We start from the raw sequence: 12,651 nt of genomic DNA on the forward strand, positions 1-12,651 counted from the left end.
CAACACAAACAAGCATGGGAAGATGTCTGCTTGGAATGATAAAAAGAGATAGAAAAACAAATAAATAGATCAGAGAACAAACAAACAAACATATACTGTATGACATAACTGAAAGAGTGAAGATGTTAAAATAACAATGGGCCGGACACACTGAGAGAAGAACAGACCAAAGATGAACGTAAGAAGCTTTACAATGGATCTCAAGAAATACAAAAAGAAGAAACACACATAGAAGATGGGAATATGAAATCAGAAGTTGTGCTGCTGTGAGCTGGAGAAGTGTTCATTTGAAAACCAGTGGAAACATACTGGGGAGGCCTTCATCCAGCAGTAGATTGACAAAGGCTGCTGCTGCTGCTGCTGGTGATGATGATGATGATGATTACTGCAGCAGGAAGCACTGCTTCATACAGAGCTGGTAAGATTGATCTACAGTTATGGCCAAATTATTTTAGTTGGCCTAGTATCATTAGATAAAACCACACCTGTATGTAGAATCCAAATGATCAATGTTTGACAGAAAACAGGAGACACTTCTTCACACAGAGAGGCGTCACAATCTAAACAAACTCCCCAGCTGAAGCTGAAAATTTGGGAACATTTAAAAATAGACTGGATAGGATCCTTGGATCACTTAGTTATTAATGGACACCAAACGAGCACGATGGGACGAATGGCCTCCTCTCGATTGTAAACTTTATGTTCTTATGTAATGTTTCCACTGGAGGGCAGTAGAGTGTTTGACAGGCAATGTTCTGCAAATTTCAGGGTGAATGTGAAGCTAATATTGAGGAACAAAAGTAAATGATATTTGCAATGTATTTATAGTGCCAAAACAAGAGGTAACACTGACTTCTAAGTATTTGCTTTCCCGAATTTCATTTTCTTAAAATAGTGTCTCAAAATCTACAAAATGCCTCAAATAGCAGATCTTGTAAGATTTACTTCAGGCTTGCATTTAGTAATAAGGAGATCTTGGCAATGTTAGCACATGGTCATGGTGTTATTATGAGTTGCAGAACGTTGAAGAGAGTTTGCCGGAGAAACAGCAGAAAACACTATTGGGACTCGGGTCAAGTGCTGATGTCTATACAAAATGGAAGTGAGAAATCCAGACACATGCAGGGTTATTGGTGGTTTTGTGCAATTTAAAGAGGATTACTGTGACACAGGATATGATTATAATCGATTTATTTATCATTATTTCATAGCAGACAACTTATACACTTACAAAATATATAAGCATTACAAAAGTGCAATAATACATTATAACATTTCAGATCAAGTGCTTGTTTTGCACTTTGTTGTTTCCCGTTCATCCCAGGACGCGTACACGGCACAGCGGTCGTAGTCACCGAGCTCAGCTAAGTACCGGCTGTTTTAGCTTGTTTCATTGAATACATATTGCACCTGTATTGGTAACCTTAAGCATGGCAGCTAGTTTGTTAGTTACTTACTTACTTAGCATTTTTACTATTTATCACCACAGTTTCTGTAATCAGAAACAGTTGCATTGCACATTATTGTTGTGATATTGTACAGTGTAGTTGTGCGTTTGGCCGTCTTTTCTGCAATCAGAACAGGCTGTTCATTGTGTTTGCATTCCTGACATTCAGACACTTAGTTTGCATTCGCCCAGTCGCTGCACTGGGGAGGGACTTGCGCGCTCTTGCCAAGGCAGTGTAATTCAGCGCAGTTCAGGAGTGCGCTGTCCCAGTTAGTTCCAGGTGGACTATTTAACAGCCTCCAGGACCTCCGCACCAGCAGTCAGCGCCAGCAGCCTTCAGTCAGTGACCCCCCCCCGAAGGGCCCCACTTCCAAAGGGCGAGGACTCTGGCTGTAGGACTCCAGTGAGGAGACAACACATCAACACTAGGCAGCTATGACTATCTCTCCAATTCCTGTCCTGCTCTCTCCTGCCTCTCGGTGGACACCTGCTCACCACTGCCTCCCTAATCCCTCCAACCTCATCTCTCTGCCTCTCCCTTCCTCCTCCCTCCCCTCCATTCCCCTCACAGGAGGTCTGTGGAACTACCACTCAGCTTCCAACAAGGCCAACTTCATCTCTGCCTTCGCCTCCCACCTCTCTCTCTAGATTTCCTTGCTCTCACTGAGACATGGATCTCCCCTGAGAACTTGACCACCCCTGCTGCCCTGTCCTCTCTGTTTGTCCTGTCCCACTCCCCTCATCCTACTGGGCAGGGAGGAGGGAAAGAGCTGCTGCTCTCCCCTCCTCTCCTCTTCTCTGTCCCCTCTTTTCTCTCCTCTGTCTCAACTAACAGCTTTGAATTCCATGCAGTAGAACTCACTTCTCCCTGTCACCTCTTCCCTCTAGTTCTCTACCGTCCTCCTGGTCCACTGGACTTCCTTCTCTCCTCCCTCCCTTCACTCTCCTCCCCTACCATCCTCCTGGGAGACTTCAACATCCACCGCTCCAACCCCTCCCCCTCTGCCATATTTCTTCCCCTCCTCCACTCTTTCCTGTCACCGTCTCCCCCCACTCACAGGCCATGACGCCAACTGGATCTTGTCTTCTCAAGAGGCTGCTCCCCTTCTGCTCTCTCTGTGACACCCCTGGTCATCTCAGACCACCACTTCATCTCTTTTACCTTTCTCTCTCCTCCCTCCCCACCACACCCACTCCCCTGGCACCTTCCGCCGTAATCTCCGCTCTGTCTCCCCCTCCACCCTGGCCCCTGCTCTCACCCTCTTACCTCCCATCGGCTGTTTTTTTCATCAGTCTGTTAGCTGTGCTACTTCCACTTTGTTCTCCTGCCTCACCTCCTCCCTGGTTTCCCTCTGTCCTCTCACGTCTCGTCCTGTCTGTCCATCAACTCCACAGCCCTGGATCTCCTCCGTCCTCCCTCCTGAATGAACGAATGCACAGAAGAATAACCCCTGGCTGTCTGGTGGGATTCTTCAGAGTTAGTCACGTGGGTGACAGTTACGGTTAGAGACAGGGCTGCAGACTAGAGCTGGGTTAGTGCTTGTAGGATGTGAATGAGACGTTCAGGTGTTACCCAGGAATCACCTGAGGAATTTGCAGTGTGCCAGTCATCCTCTGTGACCTGATTGGGGGAGCGGAAGACGACTGATGGGATTTGTAGAAGGGATTTCCCTTCAAGCCTTCTTTGTTATCAATACACAAGTTAAATGCAGGATTGAAAAGCAAAGGCTGAATAAAAGCCGAACAAACTGCCTGTAGTGGAGCAGAGCTTCACATCACATAGGCACGACTCTAGACACCATTCACTGGAAACAATGTGTGGCTTCAGATTGAGCCAAGTCCTCCAGAGATGAGGAGATTTCAGACATGGATCTCGGGGGGGTCTCCAGAGGGAACCCATGGCTGTCTCACGAATGAGCCTCCAGTCCATGAGATCAGTAGAGAGCAACTTTATTTAAGGGTTCTGTGTCTGTACACAACTGTATTCCTGTAAAATTTATATATATAAAGTTATTCATTTTTTTACCTGTTGGTAGTTAATTTCTTCTCATGCCAATATTGCCCCTTGGAATACGGATGCTCTCCTAGAACAAAGGAAAGTAGGTTTTATTATGCGCTCTATTCATTGACTGTATTGCTGAGTCAGGTAACAAGTGTGAAAGGACTTCAATCCAGACAGAGGGCGTGAACACATGAGAAGCAGCTGCTACACTGCTTTTCTTCGCACACACCTGATTACCAAACAAAAAAAGAATTGCAGATGCCGGCTTTTAGCATTGATGGCGTACCTGGCAGGGGCGCGGTACAGTCCAATAAGACTTCCGCTTCATCGGGATGTCACTTCAGGAACTTTTATCTGCAAGACAGATTAATTATTATTATTCTTGTTGTTGTTATGTTAGGTAGGTTAATGTTGCCTAATATTAGTATTTATTCATTTATCTTGGAGTACTCTGTGGTAGAAACAGCTGCAAGGCATGGTGGGAGAAAGTGAAAATGTTACTCTGACTGAAATCTGTGTGACATTCTGCGAATGACAATGACCAACTTTTCTCCTGACTATAATGAAATACTTCTCACAAAGTCACAGCTTCACTGCGCTCATTAGCTGTGACACCAGTGGGTCAATTCCCCCAAGACAAGCCTAATGTTTTCATAAGGTATAATGAGGATAAGTCCTTTGCCTGTTTTTTCCTTTGTGTTTTCTTTATTAGCTATGATGATTAGTAGGCTCTTAAATACATTACTATTTTGTCACTGATCTAGCATACCAATATGGAAAAACTTTTCATATGTAGGCCTGCATTTAAGACAAAGCAACAGGAGTTTGTTTTTCACATTGCTGCCGAGTGGATTAAGGGCAGGGACTGGCCGTGACTTCGCTGAAAGCAAGTGCTCACCGAGGACGTCATTGCGGTGGCTGCAGCGGAGGAGGGGCATAGACGTTGGCAAGATCCAGCTCTGGAAACCTCCTACCAATCACCGTGAGGACTGTCTCCACCTGCTCCTGGGTACCTGACAAAAACAACAGGAAAACAAAACCCAATAATATCTTACCAGAATCAAGAGAGGGGGTATTGGGCTCCGTCAGAGATTTTCAATAGATTTGGCAGCAACGTAACCAGTCTGCCCTTCCCTATGTCAATCAATTCAAACTCTGGTGTCTCAGCAGCAATGGCTACAGCCGAATGACTGGGACCCACCAATCAAGTCACAAGCCAAGTCACTCACACCTTCATTAGAAATGTGTTAAATAGAAAAAATAGAATTTACCATTATAAATTACTTTGTTAAGCTGTGGATGTTGCCACACAACACAGGGCTGATCAGGATGCCTCCTAGGTGTTGAGTAAGAGAGTCAGACGCAATGGGGGTCATTCACCACACATATCTCCACCCACCTTCGATGTGGCAGATCTGGAACTCCTGGGTGTCAGGCAGTCTCAAGAAGTCGATGTTGGAAATCCCTGAGCACCGCTTCATGTACTTCATGTGTCTCCAGTGCTTTCCGATGAGACGTGGAATTGCATACTGTTTAAAAATAGATACATGAATAAAAATGCTCATTATACACTCCACACAGACCACACCACACTCAGTGCCAACTTCAAGAATTATCTGTCAAACTCCTGTGAAAGATAATAATACACCTTGATCTCAGTTAACATCCTGAAAGCACAACCCTACCTGCGCCCAAGGTTTTAATCAATCCTAACATATTCATAATTTATGTGCAATTACTTAGGAAATGTTTGATGTCAAAAGAAAAAAACAACAAACGAAACGTCTGAAAGTCCGCACGGGCCCTGCCCTTCACTCTCGCTTCGCCCGGGCAGACTGTCAGGAAGATTGATGAAAAAGGCTGCCGTAGAGATGATGCATATTCTCTGAAATGGTTGGGGAAATACAGGCAGTCTGGCAATGTACTTAAATGTAACCAATAAATCTGACCCCCAAATGTGCTCAGTCTCGGCTATTTAACGTCTGGGGCTTCCCTGCTAGTCTACCTCAGACTGTCTGACCTCACTTCAGGCGTTCTCACCTGGGGAACCTCGATCTCCCAGACGATGAGCAGGTCCTCCTTGCTCTCAGGCAATGGACAGGACAGGCCTGTGCTCTGTGGGAGGTCCTCACTCCCGATCCCGACCTCCAATGCGCAGGAGCTGAGAGAGGGGAAGACAATACAAAAGTTCATCACAATCCAACATTGAAAAAAAAATTGGCATTTGGCTGTTGAAAGTACATACTGGGTTTGAGCATCATTTATATATCAGCCACTGAATACCATGATCACTGACTCAATGGACAGAATGCGGACATCATTTGATTTCCCAGATTTTGTCTGTTTTAAACATCCCTTCTGACCTGGAAATGAAGCCCAACGTGTGTAGGGCCGGTGGGAATCGCCGCTAACCAGCATTCCACACACCGGGGGTCTGGCAATATATTCGCTCAAAGCAAGCGCTCACCCAGGACTACTTGGCAGCGTCGGCAGCGGAGGCGCGGAGATGTTGGTAAGGTCCAGCTTTGGAAACCTCTCGTGAATCACTGTGAGGACTTTGTCCACCTGCTCCTGTGTACCTGACAAAAACAACAGGAAAACAAAACCCAATAAGTTATTACCAGTCGGCTGAGAATCAAGAGACAGGGCATTGGACTCCGTCAGAGATTTTCAATAGATTTGGCAGCAACGTAACAAGTCTGCACTTCCCTATGGCAACCAATTCAAACTCTGGTGTCTCAGCAGCAATGGCTACAGCCGAATGACTGGGACTCACCGATCAAGTCACATGCCAAGTCACTCACACTTTCATTAGAAATGTGTTAATTATCCTATATTTCAGCCTCCTGTGGCCATTGTGTTATTTCTATTTCTGTTTGCAATTCCTGCACAAATCAAATAAATAAACTGAAGTACAGGAAACACATATTAAAAAGAGTAAAGACCATTATAAATTACTTTGTTAAGCTGTAGATGTTGTCACACAACACAGGGCTGATCAGGATGCCTCCTAGGGGTCGAGTAAGAGAGTCAGACGCAATGGGGGTCATTCACCACACAAATCTCCACCCACCTTCGATGTGGCAGATCTGGAACTCCTGGGTGTCAGGCAGTCTCAAGAAGTCGATTTTGGAAATCCCTGAGCACCGCTTCATGTACTTCATGTGTCTCCAGTACTTTCCAATGAGCCGCCCAACTGCATACTGTTTAAAATAAATACATAAATAAAAATGCTCATTATACACTCCACACAGACCACACCACACTCAGTGCCGACTTCAAGATTTATCTGACAAACTCCTGTGAAAAATAATAATACAACTTGATCCCAGTTAACATCCTGAAAGCACAACCCTACCTGCGCCCAAGGTTTTAATCAATCCTAACACATTCATCATTTATGTGCAATTACTTAAGGAATGTTTCATGTCAAAATAAAAAAACAACAAACGAAACGTCTGAAAGTCCGCACGGGCCCTGCCCTTCACTCTCGCTTCGCCCGGGCAGACTGTCAGGAAGATTAATGAACAAGGCTGCCGTAGAGATGATGCATATTCTCTGAAATGGTTAGGGAAATACACGCAGTCTGGTAATGTACTTAAATATAACCAATAACTGTGAGTCCCCAACACGCTCAGTCTCGGCTACTTAAGGTCTGGGGTTTCCCTGCTAGCCTGCCTCAGACTGTCTGACCTCACTTCAGGAATTCTCACCTGGGGAACCTCCATCTCCCAGACGATGAGCAGGTCCTCCTTGCTCTCAGGCAACGGACTGGACAGCCCTGTGTTTTGCGAGAGGTCCTCGCTGCTGATCCCATCCTCCAATGGGAAGATGCTGCTGCCAGAGTCAACTTCGCCCCCTGCGGCCTCACGTCCTGTGGCTGCAACGTCCTGTCGCGGCAACTTCCTCTTACTCTTTTTCTTCAATTTTCCACTCCGCGACTTCCGTGCTTTAGCCACAAGCCACTGAATCCGCTGCGGCCAGCTGGAGCTGGGCCCGGATCTGAAGAGCCGCTTCCTGACAGCTCTCCACCGGGCAAAAGCAGTTCCCCTCCTTGGGCAGGAGCTGAGAGAGGGGAGGACAATACAAAAGGTCATCATAATCCAACATTGAAAAAAAAAAAGTTGTTAAAAGTAGATACTGGGTTTGAACATCATTTATATATCAGCCACTGAATACCATGAACTCTCACTCAATGGACAGAATGCGGACATTATCGTTTGATTTCCCAGATTTCTGACGTGGAAATGAAGCCCAACGTGTGTAGGGCCGGTGGGAATCGCCGCTAACCAGCATTCCACACACCGGGGGTCTGGCAATATATTCGCTCAAAGCAAGTGCTCACCCAGGACCACTTGGCAGCTTTGGCAGCGGAGGTGCGTAGACGTTGGCAGTATCCAGCTCTGGAAACCGCTCACGAATCACCGTGAGGGCTGCCTCCACCTGCTCCTGGGTACCTGATAAAACCAACAGGAAAACAAAACCCAATAAGTTATTATCAGTCGGCTGAGAATCAATAGACGGGGCATTGGACTCCGTCAGAGATTTTCAATAGATTTGGCAGCAATGTAACCAGTCTGCACTTCCATATGGCAACCAATTCAAACTCTGGTGTCTCAGCAGCAGTGGCTACAGCCGAATGACTGGGACTCACCGATCAAGTCACATGCCAAGTCACTCACACTTTCATTAGAAATGTGTTAAATATCAAATTTTTACAGTCTCCTGTGGCCATTGTGTTGTTTTTATTTCTGTACAGGAAACATTTAAAAATATTATACTCTTAATTATAAATTACTGTTAAGCAGTAGATGTTGCCACACAACACAGGGCTGATCAGGATGCCTCCTAGGAGTCGAGTAAGAGAGTCAGACGCAATGGGGGTCATTCACCACACAAATCTCCACCCACCTTCGATGTGGCAGATCTGGAAGTCCCGGGATGTTTCTCTCGAGACGTCCACAAAGGAAACTCCCGAAGACAACTTCAGGCACTGAATGTGTCTCCAGTGCGCCCCGAGGAACTTCCCAACCAGATGCTGTTTAAAATAAATACATAAATAAAAATGCTCATTATACACTCCACACAGACCACACCACACTCAGTGCCAACTTATCTGTGAAAGATAATAATACACCTTGATCTCAGTTAACATCCTGAAAGCACAACCTTACCTGCACCCAAGGTTTAAATGAATCCTAATACATTCATCATTTACGTGCAATTACTTAGGAAATGTTTGATGTCAAAAGAAAAACACAAATAAACGAAACGTCTGAAAGACAACACAGGCTGTCGTAGAGATGATGCATATTCTCTGAAACGGTTGGGGAAATACAGGCAGTCTGACAAAGTAGTAAATGTATGAAATAAATATGACCCTCCAATTTGCTCAGTCTCGGCTACTTAAGGTCTGGGGTTTCCCTGCTAGCCTGCCTCAGACTGTCTGGCGTCACTTCAGGTGTTCTCACCTGGGGAATCTCCATCTCCCAGATAATTAGCTCCGGAGTCTGCGGACATGGTGCTTCCAGCAAGCAGCCGCTGCCCACAGACTCCTTCCTGTCCACAGACTCCTTGCTGTCCACATCGGAGCACGCAATCGTCAGGGATTCCTCTGCATGCAGCACGGGGCCCTGCCCCTCTGAGACTCCTTTATTCATGCAGTCGCTGAGCAGGTCCTCCTTCTTCACTGCTGCAATTGGTATACAATACAATAACAAATGAGACTTAAAAAAGTGATCAATGTCAACTTCCTTTTTTAATCACATACATAGTAATGTGTAGTTCTAATCATGGTTCTATAATAGTCTGCAGGGGTGGAAGATGGGTCCTAGAAACACTGATCTATGGAAGCATATAGAGAACTTAGTTCAAATGTTAATTCAAAATGTAACATGATGATAAAATCCCAAATCTGCATATTCATGTTCCATCTATGCACGCATTATTTGGGCCAAAATGAAAATGCAATGTCAAACGCTATTGCAGATGCATGTTCATCCCCGCTTCAAGATGGACAGGATGATAATGATGATGCATTGGTGAAAAATGAAAAACAGCACTCCCTTTGCAACTGCATTTCCTACAGACCAGCACATTTCACCCCTGATGATTCACCCCCAATCCTATGTTCTCCACATGAGCAATTTTAAGTATGAGTGGATTAATTGTAGAGCTATAGAACATATACATATATATACACTCACATACACATGCACACACATTTTCCCCCCAATTTATTTGAAACTAACTCCAATAATTCAGTCAGAGTGTTAGACCTGCAAACGTAACAACATCCCACAAACGTAATAAACCAGACGTAATACAAATCTGCAGCTTTTAATGTAATAATCCCACTAAAGTAAAAAGTTTCCCACAAACATAATAGCAGTTGCCTACCACAAATGTAATACGTTATAACTATTACGTTTGCAGGGATTTGATAATAAATGTGTAATAAATCACTAATATGATCAAAATCTGCAGCTTATACAAGTTGTTCACTCTAAATGTCTTTAACAGCCAATGACATTTTCTTCCCACATATTCTTGTCCTGTAGGTTCTTGCATGTTTAGACTGATCAATTGTTTTTGCAATTAAACCCCATCATATTAATTCCACATTTATTCCAGCACTTGTCTTTGTAGTAAAACCTTGAAGAAATCTGGAATAAATAGGATTGGGATTTATTGCTCATTTGTATACACAACACTTGATCAGACTAAATAGGCAAGAATCTAAAGGACAAGAATATGTGGGAAGAAAATGTCATTGGCTGTTAAAGACATTAAAGACAACTTGTATAAACTGCAGATATATTACTGATTTATTACATTTGTGGGAAGTTATTATGATTTAGAAATCTGAACATTTTCACCTTCCCGCAAACGTAAAACAAATCCCTGCAAAACCTATTACGTTAGTGGGATTATTACATTAAAAGCTGCAGATTTGTATTACGTTTGTGGTTTATTACGTTTGAGGGATGTTGTTACGTTTGCGGGTCTAACATAGAGATTACACGTAATTAGGACAGCTGGCTGGTTAGTAGGCTACCTAAAGAAGCTTTCACATGAGGCATTACACATGTATTTGCTGGTATAGTGGTGGTATAGAAACACTGCTGCAAACATGACGTTGTAGGTTTGATTCGACACAATGGGGGTGTTATTTCTTATGTAGGCAGTGGCATCATGCAGCTAAATGCTTTGGGGGGAGCACTGTCGGAAAATAAATTATGATTGGTACAAATTATGATTGCTTGGTTGGCATTTCATGCTTTTATCTACATCTATAGGGTATTCTAAGTTATTTTAAATATAATGGTACTTTATTGTACTGCTCTACATACTTATTCAATAGAATTGCTCGGCTGTTTGTGTTGTGTAATTACTGTAAAAACATCTTCACTTGGTTCCAAACAAAGTGTAAGGGTAGCATCTAGCACTGCTGTAGTGGAACCCATCATTATACATTCATCTCTTGCCAGTCGATCTTTGGCACAATTAAACTAGTCTGTTTCTTATTGAAAAAAAAAAAAAAAAAAACGTAAAAATGGTGTTCATATTGTATTGTACAAAGTATAAGAACGATCAGGTAAAAAAATATAATTGCAAACTAAGTGTTTAGTCCCACTTGAAAGTATTAGTAAAGCAATTATTTGTTCTTGTTGAACTATTTATGTTTGAACTCTGTCACATTAAACAGTAATCACTTAAACTCCACCTCCCAGCTTTCTGAACCTGACTGCTGCTGGTAATAATGATATTACAACTGGCCTCAGGGGAGACTTCACAGCGGCTTTTTTAAAAACCTTAATATTCTGCTCTGCATTCATGCTCAACATACTTGTATGTCTACATCTCTACACAGTAGCACAAACATGGCACTAATTGTTACTGTACAGTGCCTTCCAGATGTATTTATACCCCATGCTATGTTAAGAAAAGGGAAAGTGTACAATTATGTTTTTGTTTTTTTTAACACTAAAACAATGGAAATTATGTCCGATGGCACAGGCCCCCGGTGCCTCAATGGCGTGACGTCACTGTACGAAGGTATTGCTTTTTGTAATAAAACCAACTAAATTCTCATCTCCATGATGACGTTTTTGTTCTTTAAGGCATCGAGTTTAATGACACAGGGCCCGCTCCTCGTAGCTGGCTACTGAGTAAGACAAGTCAGATAACTTTCGGGATGACCTGACAGAGTCCGGCTTTTCCTCAAAGCAAGCTCAGCTGAGTCAATTAGCATAGGAGAATCCGGCCGATTAGCCTGAACGAGTTAAAGCAGCGTCGAGCAACGGGGCCCAGATCTGATATAAGCGTCACTGAACACTGCGTGACCCAGCAAGATGGCAACCTGACCAAACACTCACATCATTACGAGATAATAATTATTACTTCGGCTCTCCAAGACTGGGTAAGGAAACTGTCAGTGATTAAACAGAAACCGTGCACCTGTACAGTTCTACTCGATGCAGAGCAACGCAGAGTTCAGTGCCTCTGTACTCACACTGTTTGTAGGTCTCGGCGCTGTGGATACTCTCTCTCTCTCTCTCTCTCTCTCTCTCTCTCTCTCTCTCTCTCTCTCTCTCTCTCTCTCTGTGGCTCTTACTCCTCAGACACTCACAAACACATCTGACGTGATTATGAAGCCGGATGCCGCAGCTTCACTAGATAAAGCGTCAATGACGTCACAGTGGCGAGAGAACGCACTGCCGCCTCGGACGGGCCTGATCGCGCCGCTGCGGCCTGTGACGCACTGAGCCAAGACACGTCACTGCGCCACAGGCTGCAACAGCAGTGCAGAAACATGCAATAAAATGAACTACACATTAAGCCCACACCGAAATTAGTTTTTTTTACAAAGGTCAATTAAGCCTAATGTACATCTGTTATGAATCATAAAGAGCACGGCCATTTTAAAATATAAAGATCTGATTGCTTTACTGTACAGCGCCATTGGACACCTTTTCATAAGATATGCTGAATACAAGCATTATGTGTGAATACATTACTTTTATTTACTTATTAGCAGACGCCCATGTCCAGGGCCACTGACAAAATATAAGTGCAAAACAAAGTGCAATAATACAGAGCAATTCAAGGCATAATACATTTTACAAATTCACAGTTATACCTCACATCATATATAATGAAAGCAAAATATTGAAAGCATTTCTCGCAGGGGCAGTTCTAG

At 43.8% G+C, this 12,651-nt stretch overlaps 1 protein-coding gene across 1 annotated transcript; it reads right to left on the reverse strand.

The window, feature by feature from the left end:
* Positions 1-1,237: 1,237 nt before the first annotated feature.
* Positions 1,238-12,080, reverse strand: LOC136771963 (uncharacterized). Its single transcript, XM_066724556.1, has 13 exons — positions 11,965-12,080; positions 8,921-9,141; positions 8,361-8,487; positions 7,795-7,906; positions 7,163-7,514; positions 6,523-6,652; positions 5,917-6,028; positions 5,490-5,610; positions 4,849-4,978; positions 4,348-4,462; positions 3,736-3,803; positions 3,474-3,531; positions 1,238-2,867 (listed from the first exon to the last, which is right to left on the reverse strand). The coding sequence occupies exons 2-10, from the start codon at positions 9,107-9,109 to the stop codon at positions 4,356-4,358; spliced, it is 1,380 nt and encodes a 459-aa protein (XP_066580653.1). The 5' UTR covers positions 9,110-9,141; positions 11,965-12,080; the 3' UTR covers positions 1,238-2,867; positions 3,474-3,531; positions 3,736-3,803; positions 4,348-4,355.
* Positions 12,081-12,651: the final 571 nt, after the last annotated feature.

This window comes from Amia ocellicauda, chromosome 15 (assembly GCF_036373705.1).
Source record: "Amia ocellicauda isolate fAmiCal2 chromosome 15, fAmiCal2.hap1, whole genome shotgun sequence".
Lineage (NCBI taxonomy): Eukaryota > Metazoa > Chordata > Actinopteri > Amiiformes > Amiidae > Amia > Amia ocellicauda.

What these genes read in the sequence shown, in the direction of transcription:
- LOC136771963 (XM_066724556.1), bottom strand. Translation starts at nt 9,109, where the DNA reads ATGAATAAAGGAGTCTCAGAGGGGCAGGGCCCCGTGCTGCATGCAGAG. An exon ending in CCAGATCTGCCACATCGAAG is followed by an intron (nt 7,907 to 8,360) that starts GTGGGTGGAGAT and finishes TGGTTTTATCAG; the next exon opens with GTACCCAGGAGCAGGTGGAG. An exon ending in GGGAGATGGAGGTTCCCCAG is followed by an intron (nt 6,653 to 7,162) that starts GTGAGAATTCCT and finishes TATTTTAAACAG; the next exon opens with TATGCAGTTGGGCGGCTCAT.